This window comes from Amblyraja radiata, chromosome 11, assembly GCF_010909765.2.
Source record: "Amblyraja radiata isolate CabotCenter1 chromosome 11, sAmbRad1.1.pri, whole genome shotgun sequence".
Classification (NCBI taxonomy): Eukaryota; Metazoa; Chordata; class Chondrichthyes; order Rajiformes; family Rajidae; genus Amblyraja; species Amblyraja radiata.
This window is the reverse complement of record NC_045966.1, coordinates 7211453-7226585: the sequence shown is the minus strand read 5'-3', so window position 1 is coordinate 7226585 and position 15133 is coordinate 7211453. Positions and strand designations below refer to the sequence as shown.

The following is a 15133-nucleotide window of genomic DNA, read 5'->3' as shown; positions in this document are numbered from 1 at the left end:
TAGTCCCACCTGCCTGCGTTTGGCCAATATCCCACTAAACCTGTCCTTTCCATGTACTTGTCTAATTGTTTCTTAAACATTGTGATAGTCTCTGCCTCGACTACCTCTTCCGGCAGTTCGTTCCACACACCCACCACACTTTGTGCAAAAAAAATATCCTTCAGACTCCTATGAAATCTTTTCCCCTTCACCTTAAACCTGTGTTTTCTGGTTCTCGATTCCCTTATTCTGGGCAATAGACTCTATGCATCTACCTAATCTATTCCTCTCATGATTTTATACACCTCTATAAGATCACCCCTCAGCCTCCTACGCTGCAAGGAATAGAGTGCCAGCCTGCTCAACCTCTCCCTATAGCTCACACCCTCGTGTCCTGGCAACATCCTCGTAAATCTTCACTGCACCCTTTCCAACTTGACAACATCTTTCCTGTAACATGGTGCCCAGAACTGAACGCAATACTCTAAATGCAGCCTCACCAATGTCTTATATAACTGCAACATGACCTCCCAATTTCAATACTCCAATACTCAAGGAAGTAGTTGAGGCAGGCACAATAACAACATTTGGACAGGTACATGGATAAGAAAGGTTTAGAATGATATGGACCAAAAACTGGGCAAATGGGATTAGCTTAGTTGGAGCATCTTGGTCAGCATAGATGAGTTGTGCCGATGGGCCTTTTTCAATGCTCTGTGGCTCTAAGTTATTTATTTAAAGCAGTGGTTCCCAACCTTTTTTTGGCCATGCCCCACCTAATCACCTCTAAAATCCTGATGCCCCCCCCCCCCCCATGTGGTGATATATAATTCTTATCATTTAAAAAGTGAACTCCGTTTCAGCTGAAGAAGCTTAAAACGCCAATACCTTGGTTTAAACAAGCTCCAAAAAAATAAAAATCGAAAATTTGGACCCAGACCTCCTCAGTCGCGCTCAATTGCCCCCCTTAAAAATCAAATTGCCCCCCTGTGGGGCGTACGCCCCACGTTGGGAACCACTGATTTAAAGGAACACAACCCATGAGGTCCATGGTGAAGCTGCTACCTGAATAAGTGGCTTTAAGGGTAGAAAGGAACTGCAGATGCTGGTTTACACTGAAGATAGACACAAAATGCTGGAGTAACTCAGCGGGACAGGCACCTGTACCTTTTTACACCTCTAGTTTCCCTCTTCCCTGACCCTCAATCTGAAGAAGGGTCTCCACCCAAAATGTCACCTACGCCTTTTCCCCAGAGATGCTGCCTGGCCCGCTGAGTTCCTCCAGCATATTGTGTCTATCTTAAGAGGCTTTAATGACAAGGTTGTAAGCAAGTGATGTTTTAGTAATTGAACGAAAATAATATTGTTGTACATACCTGCAAAAAGATTAACTCCATTGAACTTTGAATTATCTTTTGATCTTTTGCACTGAAATTAATCCTTTGAGAGGTGCCATTTTAATTTACTTGCATAAGTGAGTAAAAAGCTAATTGAAGTTGTGGCTCTTAATTAGGTCAGGTCTATGCAGATTAATTGTTTAATTTAGATTAGCAGCTGTGCAAAAAATACCGAGTGTCTTACACAGATTCACACGAATGAACAACAAATAGCAGCTTTAAAATATTTCCTCAATCCAGCTCTCACTCTCGCCAAAACAGCCTTAAAAATATTTCATGTAAATTCATGGATTCTCATGACATTGGCTCCATTTTCACTGAAGAGCATTCTCAATTTGATCGTGATATTTCATTACGAATAGTGAAAGGCCTGGATATGGAGAGGATATTTCCACTAGTGCTCGGGTCTAGGACTAGAGGTCACGGCCTCAGAATTTGAAGGATGTTCCTTTAGGAAGGAGATGAGGAGGGTGGTGAATCTGTGGAATTCTTTACCAAAGAAAGCTGGAGTGGCCAAGTCAATGGATATTTTTAAAGCAGGGATAGATAGATTCTTGATTAGTACGGGTGTCAGGGGTTATGGCGAGATGGCAGGAGAATGGGGTTAGGGGAGAGATAGATCAGTCATGATTGAATGGTGGGGTAGACTTGATGGGCCAAATGACCTGATTCTGCTCCTATCATCTATGATCTTATGTACAGCACAGACATTGTGGGCCGAAGAGCCTGTTCCTGTGCTGCACTATTCTATATTCTATGTTCTAGATTTTGGATCAACAAGCTAGATTTATTTCAAGTCTATGTTTCTATCAGCATCAGTGGTTTGCATTTTCTTTCAGAAGTTTGAAGTTTCTGACCTTTCATGTTCTATTTTCCATAACCTTGCTATTCCTGGCTTCTTTCTTTCTGGCACTGCCAAGTGACATCTCAGCTGGTTATACTATTTTCTGATTCAAGCAAGCATTTCTTCAGCTTCGGATAATCCTGGATCATTTCCAGTTTAATTTTAATCCGTGTGGTAATTTGTGATTCCCTCAGGCAAGAGAACCGCTGCAGGAATTTGTTGCTATCCCCTCTCATCTTTAGTTTAGTCTAACGAAACAGTGTGGATACACGCTCTTTGGCCCGCCAAGTCCGCGCCGACCAGCGACCCCCGCACACTAACAATATCCTGCACACTAGGGACAAATTAACATTTTACCAAAGCTAGTTAACCTAGAAACCCGTACATCTTTGGAGTGTCGGAGGAAACCGGTGCGCCCGGAGAAAACCCACGCAGGTCATGGGGAGAGCGTACAAACTCTGTACTGACGGCACCCGTAGTCAGGATCGAACCCGGGTCTCTGGCGCTGTGAGGCAGCAACTCTACCCGCTGCACCATAAGCCATTTAGAACGGAGACGAGGAAACACTTTTTCTCACAGAGAGTGGTGAGTCTGTGGAATTCTCTGCCTCAGAGGGCGGTGGAGGCAGGTTCTCTGGATGCTTTCAAGAGAGAGCTACATAGGGCTCTTAAAAATAGCGGAGTCAGGGAATATGGGGAGAAGGCAGGAACGGGGTACGGATTGGGGATGATCAGCCATGATCACATTGAATGGCGCTGCTGGCTCGAAGGGCCAAATGGCCTACTCCTGTGTCTATTGTCTATTGTCTATCTGAAATTAGTGAATCAGAAGTCCAATCTAAACAACATGGATCACAATCCTTGCACCACTAACATGGATTTATGTACTATGGGAATTCAGGGTCACTCTCAAGTTGCTGGTAGGATGATTCAGTTGCTTCATATCATCTGGGAAGAAAATGTCCCTGAATCTGGAGGTGTGCATTCATATCCCACCACCTCCAGCATGTCTGGGTGCCCGTCTCAAAATCTCTTCAACACCACAATCATATCTGCTTCCACCACCACCCCCAGCAGCGCGTTCCAGGCACCCAACACCCTCTGCATTAAAAAAAAACTTGCTCTGCACATCTCCTTTAAACGTAATCCCGCTCGCCTTAAAGCTATGTCCTCTGGTATTCATATATTTACGTTGGATTCCTTGGAAGTGATAATATATGCTTGAAATGATCCACTGAAATCATTATATTTTATAAAATAACACAAGCTGAACACAGGGATTTGATGCATTATCATTCAGCTGATATACTTTCCATTGAAGTTATTCCCACTGATATTTTAGCACTGGCATTATCTCATTTTAAACTCACGGTTTAAACAATTGCACATATGTGGAATCCTCAGGGTGAGTTAACACGTCTCCATTTTTGGCACACCTTGGAATGAACAAGTACTTGGTAATAATGAAATGGTCTGTTCAATATCATTATAAGTCCAACCTGGTGGGTGAGCGGAAGTAATTTGAGTTTTTACCTGGAGCGCTGGCTTCCTGTCACATGTGAGGAATTTTGGCCTTACGCTGCGGAAACCCTTTGCGGCAAGACTGTTCTGGGATTTTATGTTCAGGGGCAGAGGTTTCCAAGCTGCAAGAGGAAAATGGGGGAAGAAATGGGCATAAAAGCATTAGAAAACTGTTCCATAAGTCACAACAAGACGAGCGATTGAAGCCAATTCACTTGTCGAGACGTTGATCACTCCCTCTCCCATCGATTGTGAAAACGCACACCTCCAGATCCTGGGACAGTTTGGGCAGTTTGCAACACAACAGTATGCATATAGATTTCAAGTAACCCCCACTTTCCCTCTCTCTCCATCCCTCCCCCATCCTAGTTCTCTGACTAGTTTCACTCTTCTCCTGATTCATTTTACTGATTGTATGCCTCGTTGTCATCTTCCCCGCAGCTAACAATAAACCCTTCTACATTTTCCTTGATTATGGGTCCCCTTTGATCTGTCATTGTCACCTTTCCATATCCCTATGTCCCACTTCCCACTGACTCCCAGTCTGAAGAACGGTCTCGACCCGAAACGTCACCCAATCCTTCTCTCCAGAGATGCTGCCTGTCCTGCTGAGTTACTCCAGCATTTTGTGTCTATCTACAGTTTCTTCCCAGCTGTTATCAGGCAACTGAACCATCCTACCAACAACTAGAGAGCAGTCCTGAACTACTATCTACCCTTGGACTATCTTAGATTGGACTTTACTGGCTTTACTTGCACTAGACATTATTCACGTTATACCCTTTACCCCGAGTCTATAAACTGTGAAGGCTCGATTGTAATCATGTATTTTTCTTTCTGCTGACTGGTTCGCACACAACAAAAGCTTTTCACTGTACCTCAGTACACGTGAGAATAAACGAAACTCAGACTCCGACACCAGTATTCTGTAATGAACAAAACTAACCTGACATGTTGACATCTTAAGGTTCGCCTTCACCTGAAATAAAAAGGAATGAATAAAACTAAATTATTCCGCTTGTTACCAAATACAACAACTTAAAATTGAATGACTCTCCTCCATTGAATTTAAATTTAAATGATTGCCACCACCAGTGGCGGACTGGCCAGGGTGTCAGCTTGCCCGATGGCAAGTGGGCCCCTGATGAAGTAGGCCCCCTTTGTCTCCTGGAAACCAATATTTTTAGGCCCAGTCCGCCACTGGACACCACTCCTTAAATTGTCCTTTGAGTCTGTTGATAGGAGCCAAGAACTAGTAGGTGCATTTATGCCACCTTTCATGACCTAGAATTCATCCACACTGCTGTGCCACAAACATTGGACGGCACGGTGGTGCAGCGGTAGAGTTGCCTGAAGGGCCTGTCCCACTGTACGAGCTAATTCAAGAGTTCTCCCGAGTTTCCCCCGATTCGAACTCGGAGAATTACGGTAATGGCCGCTCATAGGTACTCGGGGCTCTCGTGGACATTTTTCAACATGTTGAAAAGTCTTCACGAGCTTACCACGTTACCCAAGTACCTGCCGTTAGCGTTACGAGACGTCCCGAGGTCCGACATTCTACGTACTTACCACGAGTTCGATTTTTTTTTAAAACTCGGGAGAGCTCTTGAATTAGCTCGTACAGTGGGACAGCCCTTTTACAGCGCCAGAGACCCAGGTTCGATCCTGACTACGGCTGCAGCCTGCATGGAGTTTGTACGTTCTCCCCGTGACCTGCGTGGGTTTTCTCCAGGTGCTCAGGTTTGTTGACCTGTAGGCTTGTTATTTAATTGGCTTCGGTAGAATTGAAAATTGTCCCCAGTGTGTGTAGGAAGGACAGTGTTAGTGTACGGGGTGACGTGGACACGGTGGGCTGAAGGGCCCGTTTCCACGCTGTATCTCTAAACTTAACTGAACAAGCAAGTCTTCTATTATTCATATTATCCGAGGGACAAACCTTTATCGGGAAGATATGAAATACAAACAGTTGAGGAAATTATATCTTGTCCGAAGAGTTTTATCTGGCATCGAAATCTCTTCTACAGAGGAATACTGTACCTAAAATCAGCTCTAACCCCTTATTTCACCTAATCTTACCCTTTATTTGCAGTCCTTATTTCTGCCCCTTATTTACTGGGTGTGATAATAAAACCACAAAATCTGCTGGCAACCTCATATAAACATGTGCAAGCAAAGCTAGCAAGGAGCATCGCAGTCCTGGGAAGAACAAGGCACATTCTGAATCACAAAGCGCTGTACAATGTGTATCGTTCACTTGTGCTGCCATCTCTAAATCACTGTGTGGAGGTATGTGGTAACACTTACAAAAGCACCCAACATACATTATGCATACTGCAAAAACAGGCCAGAAGGATAGTTAATAATGTAAGATTTTGTGAACACACCAACTTTTTAAAGACAAATGCCTTATGGCGTTTATGGATCCAGTGGAATTTAATACAGCACAAATAATGTATAAAGTAAGAAATAATTTACTACCAGGTAACATACAAACAAAGGTACACAAAAAAGCTGGAGAAACTCAGCGGGTGCAGCAGCATCTATGGAGCGAAGGAAACAGGCAACGTTTCGGGCCGAAACCCTTCTTCACACTTAGTCTGGGTAAGAATGTGGTCGTACAGTTGGAGGGCAGGGGGGATCACAGATGGGGGACAGTTAGAGAGGAGGTTGTGAAACTGTCTCCGGAGAGAAGAGGAGAACTTCTTCAAGGTAGGCATACCTTGAAGAGATAACGCAGTGGAGTATACAAAGTGTTTAAGAAGGAACTGCAGATGCTGGAAAATCGAAGGTACACAAAAAAGCTGGAGAAACTCAGCGGGTGCGGCAGCATCTATGGAGCGAAGGAAATAGGCAACGTTTCGGGCCGAAACCCTTCTTCAGACAAACAATGTTCTTTAACAGGGAGGGTGGTTATAATTTGGGAGGAAAGTTTAATTTAACGAAACTTTGTGTTTGCACAACTATGAAGGGTGTGTGTATTTCAATCTGTGGGGTGAAATTGTGGAATGATTTGGATGTGGAACTCAAGCAAAGCACAAACATTACTCAGTTTAAGAAGAAGTGCAAACAAAAGGTACAAGAATGAAGAAGGGCTGTGATGATGATTACGTTTGTATATGTATGTATGTCAAGAGTCAAGAGAGTCAAGTCAAGAGAGTTTTATTGTCATGTGGCCCAGATAGACAATGAAGTTCTTACTTGCTGCAGCACAACAGAATATGTAAACATAATACAAAATGGAAGATACAAGTTCAGTGTGTCTATAGGCCATAGACCATAGTGGGCCCCCCTCGGTCATGACAGACCATGGGTGATGCCTCCTGGTCGGATGCAAGCCTGGGCGATGTCATACGGAGGACAGACAGGCTGTTGCCCATGTAGCACGTCCCCCCTCTCCACGTCGCTGATCCATCCAAAGGAACAGCAGGGCCGTTACAGTTTGGCACCAGCGCCGTCACAGGAGCTGCCAGAGCGAGGTTGTAGACAACGACGAACTGCCTTAGGGGCTCCGACTCCGGATTTTCTTGAGGTTTACTCCTGGAGCCTTTTCCATGACTGGATATGGCCACAAGGCAGTGGAGGTTTTAAATCAGAGTTTTCCATCTCCTAGAGGGACTGACATCCCAGGCTGACGAGCCACATCTGCCCGAGACTCGTGGGGGCGGGAGCGTCTACCTTCCCGTGCAGGTCTATAGCACCTGCCCACTGCCCAGTCCATATATACACTGCCATGGACCATATATACACAATAAATAAACAGATAAAGTGCAATAATAATAATAGACTGTTATTGTTCAGAGTTTATTTGATGTTGTGTTTAATAGCCTGATGGCTGTGGGGAAGCAGCTGATCCTGAAACTGGATGTTACAGATTTCAGGCTCCTGTACCTTCTTCCTGATGGCAATGGTGAAACGAGTGCGTGACCAGGTTGGTGTGGGTCTTTGATGATGTTGGCTGCCTTTTTGAGGCAGCGACTGCGATAGATCCCTTCGATGGTGAGGAGGTCAAAGGCGGTGATGGACTGGGCAGTGGTCACAACTTTCTGCAGTCTTTTCCGCTCCTGCGCGCTCAAGTTGCCGAACCAAGCCACGATGGAACCGGTCAGCATGCTCTCTACTGTGCACCTGTAGAAGTTCGAGAGAATCCTGCTTGACATACCGACTCTCTGTAATCCTCGCAGGAAGTAGTGGTGCTGATGTGCCTTCTTTATAATTGCATCAGTGAGCTGGGACCAGGAAAGATCTTCAGAAATATGCACGCCCAGGAATTTGAAGTTTTTGACACTTTCCACCATTGAAATAAACGGAATTGTGGATCCCCATCCTACCCCTTCCATACGTAAATATACATACGTATATGTATGCATATGTAAGTGTATGTATGTATATATACAGTATATATACAGTGTAAATATATATAAGTAGATGAGATAAAGTTTGAATGAATTAATGAATGAGTGAATGAATGAATAGTTTATTTTGGTCATATGTTTGTGAATTAATTGATGAGTAGCGGAGAAGAGGTAGGAATAAATAAGTGTATACTTCCTCCTACTCCTTTTCGAACATGTAAGATTTAATTTGTGATGTTTATGGGCAGTTATTCAGTTAGATGTGTATAGGTTTATTGTTCATTTCATTTTATTGTTATTTTGCTTTGTTTTTAACTTTTTTTGTTTTACAAGTTCGAAATAAAATATATACTTCTAAATATATACTACTACTACCCCCCTCCTTATTTTACACCTTATTTTAACATTATTCTGTCCTTCTTTTCACTCCTTCTTGATTTTACATAACTCCAGAAGGGATATGGTCCAAACGCAGGCAGGTGGGACTGATGCAGCGGGGACATGTGGGCCAGTATGGGCAAGTTGGGCCAAAGGGCCTGTTTCCACGCTGTGTGACACAATGACTTTATGACACTACCAGCATTACACAGTTTTCAAGAGAGAGTTAGATTTAGCTCTTAGGTCTAACCAAATCAAGAGATATGGGGGAAAAGCAGGAACGGGGTACTGGTTTTGGATAATCAGTCATGATCATATTGAATGGCAGCACTGGCTCGATGGGCCGAGTGGCATACTCCTGCACCTATTTTCTACGTTCTATGTTTCTACACATCCAAAGCAAGGATGCAATAATGTTGTGACCTATTGCTCTCCACAAAACAAAACATTTTATTATTTAATTAAGCATTTACATAACACATCAATTAACAAGCATTAATTTCCCAGTCTGATCGTCACATATTTATTCTCTCCAGAGATGCTGCCTGACCCGCTGAGTTACTCCAGCTTTTCACTGCACCTCAGTGCACGTGACAATAAACTAAACTCAAACTAAACAAAACTCAAACTCAGCGTTTTGTGTCTATCTTTGGTGTAAACCAGGATCTGCAGTTCCTTCCAATTATTTAACACCGATTGTAACCTTTGTACAGCTGGAAGCTTGCATGGACCTGATGGGCTGAATGGTCTCCTTCGTGTCAGGTATGTAACACTCAATAAGAATGCACAAGAAAATAGATGGGAGGGAGGGAGGGAGGGGAGAGGGTAGGTTGCCAGGCCTCCCATGCCTCTTCAATCACTAAATATGATCCTGGCTGATTTAACCCAGGCCTCAAATTTGTGTCTTTCTTGGTAAAACAACATCTGCAGTTCCTGCAGGAACAAAGAACTTCAGATGCTGCTTTTCCCCCCAAAAGACAGACACAAAGTGCTGGAGTAATTCAGAGGGTCAGGCAGCATCACTGGAAGAAAAGGATGGGTGACGTTTCAGATCGGAACCTGAAACTTTCAGTGTGAAGAAAACTTCCGGCCCCGAAACGTCACCCACCCTTGATATCCAGAGATGCTGCCTGACCCGCTGGGTTACTCCCAGTGGCGGACTGGGTCTAAATATATTGGTTGCCAGGAGACAAAGGGGGCCCACCCACAACTACAATGCTATCATTTAACAGGGGCCCATTTGCCATCACTTGCTATCACTTCATCAGGGGCCCACTTGCCATCGGGCAAGCTGACACCCTGGCCAGTCCGCCACTGGTTACTCCAGCACTTTGTGTCTATCTGCAGTTCCTTGCATTAAATCACCCTCTGCCACCTCCACCAATCTTGCATACTTGCATAAAGTGAATGAATACATTACTCCCTGGAAATATAGAAGCAGGTAAGGTACAAACTGTCTTTTCTATTTACTCTGATGGTTCAGGCGGAAAGATAAGTGTGAGGAATTATTCATTGCAGATGCAGTGACTCCAGGCTATTAATTCACCATTGATGGAGCTGTGGAGACTGATGGCAGGCAGTATGTTTGTTTACTTAATGCCTTCAAAATAGTTTAAGAAAAATGAACTATCGTAGTGACATCTATTTGCTCAGACAAGAGACTGGTGGCTTCATGAATTCAAGATTAGGTTTCAGTTCAAATAACAGATCACAAGCCTCAAAATCAAACTCAGTACAATATGTGCACAAAGTGGCACGGTGGTGCAGCGGTAGAGTTGCTGCCTTACAGCGCCAGAGACCCGGGTTCAATCCCGACTACGGGTGCTGTCTGTGCGGAGTTTGTACGTTCTCCCCGTGACCTGCGGGGCTTTTCTCTGGGTGCTCCCGTTTCCTCCCACAGTCCAAAGCCGTACAGGTTTGTATGTTAATTGCCTTCTGTAAATTGTAAATTGTACCTAGAGCGTGTAGGATTGTGCTCGTGTACGAGGTGATCGGTGGTCGGTGTGGACTCGGTGGGCCGAAGGGCCTGTTTCCACGCTGCATCTCCAAAATCTAAAGTCTAAACTACAGATGTTGGAATCTTGATCAGAAATACTGGAAGAGCACAGTGGATCAGTCAGCATCTGGGGAGGAAATGGACAGACGGCGTTTTGTACCGGGACCTTTGTTCAGTCCATCTTCCACGCTATCTGTCCATTTCCTTCCACGGACGTTGCCTGACTCACTGAGTTCCTCCAGCATGTTATGTTGTGCTCAGTAATGCCCCTGTCCCACTTAGGAAACCTGAACGGAAACCTCTGGAGACTTTGCGCCCCACCCAAGGTTTCCGTGCGGTTCCCGGAGGTTTCAGGTGGTTGCCGGAGGTTGCAGGTAGTGGAAGCAGGTAGGGAGACTGACAAAAACCTCCGGAAACCGCACGGAAACCTTGGGTGGGGCGCAAAGTCTCCAGAGGTTTCCGTTCAGGTTTCCTAAGTGGGACAGGGGCATAAGATAGATTACTGACTGAATCTGTTATTCCATCAGCACTCGATGCCCACGCCAGGTATAAAGTGGGGAGAGGAAGGGAGGTCACACTGTCAGACTAATGTGGAGAACATTATGTTATGTGCGGCACGGTGGCACAGCGGTAGAGTTGCTGCCTTACAGCGCCAGAGACCCGGGTTCGATCCTGACCACGGGTGCTGTCTGTACGGAGTTTGTACGTGCTCCCCGTGACCTGCGCGGGCTTTCTCTGGGATCTCCAGTTTCCTCCCACACTCCAAAGACGTAAAGGTGTGTAGGTTAATTGGCTTGGTATAAATGAAAATTGTCCCTGGTGTGTGTGAGATCGTGTTAGTGTGCGGGGATCGCTGGTCAGTGCGAACTCGGTGGGCTGAAGGATCTGTTTCCATGTAGTATCTCTAAAGTAAACTGAACTAAATATGTTAAATAAGCAGCAATGGCTACTTACCTAACAATCTTAAGTAGGTTTCTGCACAGGAGTAAACGGGAAACCAGCACGCCAGCTAAAATGAACCAGAAAATCAATTGATTATTACACAACACAAACTGACGATACTGTTCAATATCTGTGGACAATCATTTTTGTCCTCTCTAAATTTAAAATTTAAAGTTTTTCTATCTAAAAGTCGAAACGAGTTCTTGATTTTTGGTTCTTCCGGGTGCATGTGGGAAATCTACGGAGCTTTGATTATGTAACTGGGTTTGGCTCCTCTGACATGCCGGGGCAGGGTTCAACTTTCTATTCCAGCAATCAGTAAACACTGACACTGCCTTGTGACTGACACCACGTTCATGCTCATTCGCCCTCCCTCACCATTCCCTCACAGTTCAACAGTGACGAGAGGAATCATGAGAGGAATAGATTGGATAGACGCACAGAGTCTCTTGCCCAGAGTTGGGGAATTGAGAACCAGAGGACATAGGTTTAAGGTGAGGGGAGAAAGATTTAAGAGGAACCTGAGGGGTAACGTTTTTGCACAAAGGGTGGTGGGTGTATGGAACGAGTTGCCAGAGGAGGTCGTTGTGGCAGGTGCTATTGCAATGCTTAAGAAACATTTAGAACAGGTTCATGGGTGGGACAGGGATGTGGGCCAAATGCAGGCAACTGGGACTTGTGTAGATGGGATATATTGGCTGATGTGGGCAAGTTGGGCTGAAGAGCCTGTTTCCACGCTGTATCACCCTATGTCTGTAAGTACAAGACAATGGTGTGGCCACATTTATTGTATACTAGACAAAGCGCGGACCCATTGGGTCCCGTTTCCTCAACACAATACTCCACCAAACAGCGCATGTGCGGCTGATGGACCCGCACTGCGCAGGCGTGATTGCCGTGTTCAAAGTTGTGCCATTGACGGCAGAAATTAACTTAAAGTTAATAAAGTGAATAGAGGACCTGTGGAGGCGTTTATAAAATAGGAAACTTACCTGCAGCGCCGTTGGGTCCCCATTGTGAGGCCACTCAAAAAAAATGTCGATCTGAAAATCGGCAAAAGCCCCAACCGCACAGGCACGGCTGACGGGTTCCCATTGTGACGCCAGAGATCCCCATTGTGACGTGCACGGCAACACTCCCCCATCGACGCCGGCATGGCCGGCAAGTGGGAGCGTGACTGCCAGGTTTATTAAAGTTTAATATGTCAATAACTTTTAAAATATAACATCAATCTGAACGAAACTTGCTATTGCACCCCTCCCCCTTCCCCTCCCTCCATCTTCCCCCCCCCCCGCCTCCCAACTCCCATCCCCCACTTCACCCCCTCCCCCTCCCCCCCTGTGTGTTTGGGGGGTGGTTAGTGTGTGTGTGTGACGCCACAGGCCCCCTCCACCCCCCCAACCGCTCGTTGAGGGGATGGGACCCAACGGGTCCTCCTTGGTCTAGTATATATATATATTTATATAAACATACAAACAAATATACAAGAAGAGAGAGAGAGAGGGAGAGACGGGGATGGAGAGGGAGAGGGAGAGGGAGAGGGAGAGGGAGATAGATTGTACAAGACATTGGTGAGGCCACAGCTGGAGTATATTGTAGAAAACATTGATGAGGCCACATTTAGAGTTTAATGTACACGACCTTAGTGAGGCGACAGGTAGAGTACATTGTACAAGACATTGATGAGGCCACGTTTGGAGTATTGTGTTCAGTTTTGATCACCCTGTTATAGGAAAGATGTTGCTAAGCTGGTTACGGTGCAGAGAAGATTAACGAGGATGTTGCCAGGACTGAGGGCCTGAGCCACAGGACCTCAGGCTAGGATTTTATTCCTTGGAGCGCCTTGTTCATTTCATCGTTCCATTGTTGGTACATATGACAATTAAACACTCTTGACTCTTAATATGGACGACCAGATATTTTGAAATAGTGTTCCTTTTGTGAGAAACATGCTGCTTGCATCTACCTTAGCAACCCCCCTCAGGATCTTATATATATTCACCTTTAATCTTCCCATCTCAAATAAATACAGATCCAAACTGATCATCCTCATGTCATCTTGATTAGTAAGGGTGTCAAAGGTTACGGGGAGAAGGCAGAATAGTAGGTTTGAGAGGGAAATGTAGATCAGCCATGATCAAATGGCGGAGTAGACTCGAAGGGCCAAATGGCCTCATTCTGCTCATGTCTTGTGATCATGTATTTTACATAAAATTAATGCCTAAAACCAAAGTCCAGAGATTTACTGACCTAGAGTTATTGCTATCACATAGTGTTCACCTTTTTCTGTTCAGGGCAAAGAAGTCAAAGTGCAAATCTGATCAGATAAACAACAGCACCTCATATTTCGCTTGTCAGTTTACACCCCAGCGGTATGAACATTGAATTCTCCAATTTCAGGTAGTCCTTGCATTCTCCCTCTTTCCCCTCCCCTTCCCAGCTCTCCCACAGCCTACTGTCTCCGCCTCTTCCTTTCTTTTACCCCCCCCCCCCACCCGACATCAGTCTGAAGAAGGGTCTCAACCCGAAACGTCACCTATTCCTTACCTCCATAGATGCTGCCTCACCCGCTGAGTTTGTCCAGCATTTTTGTCTACCTTGGTTTTTCCAGCATCTGCAGTTCTTTCTTAAACAGATAAATAAAAACATCACTTTCACTTTCACTTTCAGTTTAATGTCGCATGTACCAAGGTGCAGTGAAAAGTTTTTGTTGCGTGCTATCCAGCCAGCGTAAAAACAAATTAAGATTACAATCGAGCCATTTACAGTGTCACAGTCAAAGTGACAAATGTTGCATAAAAATCCCGATTATGCCGAGGTAGGAGATTCAAACATGCAGAAGATGCAAATTAATGATAATGAGAACTGAAATGAACCTCAGATAATTTTCCTAAAGATAGTTCTTCTCTGCAGCTGCTATTCAATTTATACATCACGTTCACGCATGGCCTCTGTTCAGTTGCTTTACAGAAACAATTATTCCACATTCTCTGATTAAGGGTTTGGATACTTGTTTAAAACTGTCATTACATGTTTTACAATTAATAAGGAATGTGGGAGTGACGGAGAGAAGGGTGGCTCAGAACCGTTTAGAATCCCAGATTCATTCATTTATTATTTGCTTCCTCCGTGATCAGGAAATTGATGTATGAGATGAAACGAAAATTGTCGGGGAAAACAAGGAAAGTGCTGGAGTAGCTCAGGTGGGCAACATCTCAGCAGAACATGGATAGGTGATGTTCCCGACTGCTCTGAAGAAGGATCCTAACCGGAAATATCACCAATCTTCACAGAAACAATGAACTGCAGATGCTGGTTTGTATAAAAACAGACACAAAGTACTGGAGTAACTCAGAGGATCAGGCAGCAGAACCGGAGAACATGGATAGGTAATGTTTCAGGTTGGGACCCTACTTCAGACTGATTCTACAAACCTGCATGCCTTTGCAGTGTGTGTGGTGGGGGGTGGACAGGAACACCCGGAGAAAACCCACATGGTCACGGGGAGAACGTACAAACTCCATACGGACAGCACCAGTAGTTAGGATCGAACTCGGGTCTCTGGCACTGTAAGGCAGCGACTCTACCCACTGCGCCACTGTGCTGCCCAAAATTTCTCACAAAATGTACCCTTATGCCCCTGTCCCACTTAGGGAACCTAAACGGAAACCTCTGGAGACTTTGCGCCCCACCCAAGGTATCCGTGCTGTTCCCGGAGGTTTTTG

The 15133-nt window shown here is 45.0% G+C and overlaps 1 protein-coding gene across 2 annotated transcripts in view; it reads right to left on the bottom strand.

Moving 5' to 3' along the window:
* LOC116978244 overlaps positions 1-11685 on the bottom strand; it is an 88278-nt gene extending 76593 nt beyond the window's left edge. Inside the window, exons 1-4 of one of the 2 annotated variants that reach the window (XM_033029242.1) lie at positions 11421-11656; positions 6045-6071; positions 4687-4719; positions 3753-3862 (exon numbers count right to left, since the gene is read on the bottom strand). In XM_033029242.1, the coding sequence (XP_032885133.1) occupies positions 3753-3862; positions 4687-4693 (117 nt within the window). In that variant the 5' untranslated portion in view covers positions 4694-4719; positions 6045-6071; positions 11421-11656. Of the gene's footprint in view, positions 1-3752; positions 3863-4686; positions 4720-6044; positions 6072-11420 lie in introns of both variants that reach the window. The other variant, XM_033029243.1, reaches the window with a different exon arrangement.
* Between the last annotated feature and the right edge of the window lie 3448 nt (positions 11686-15133).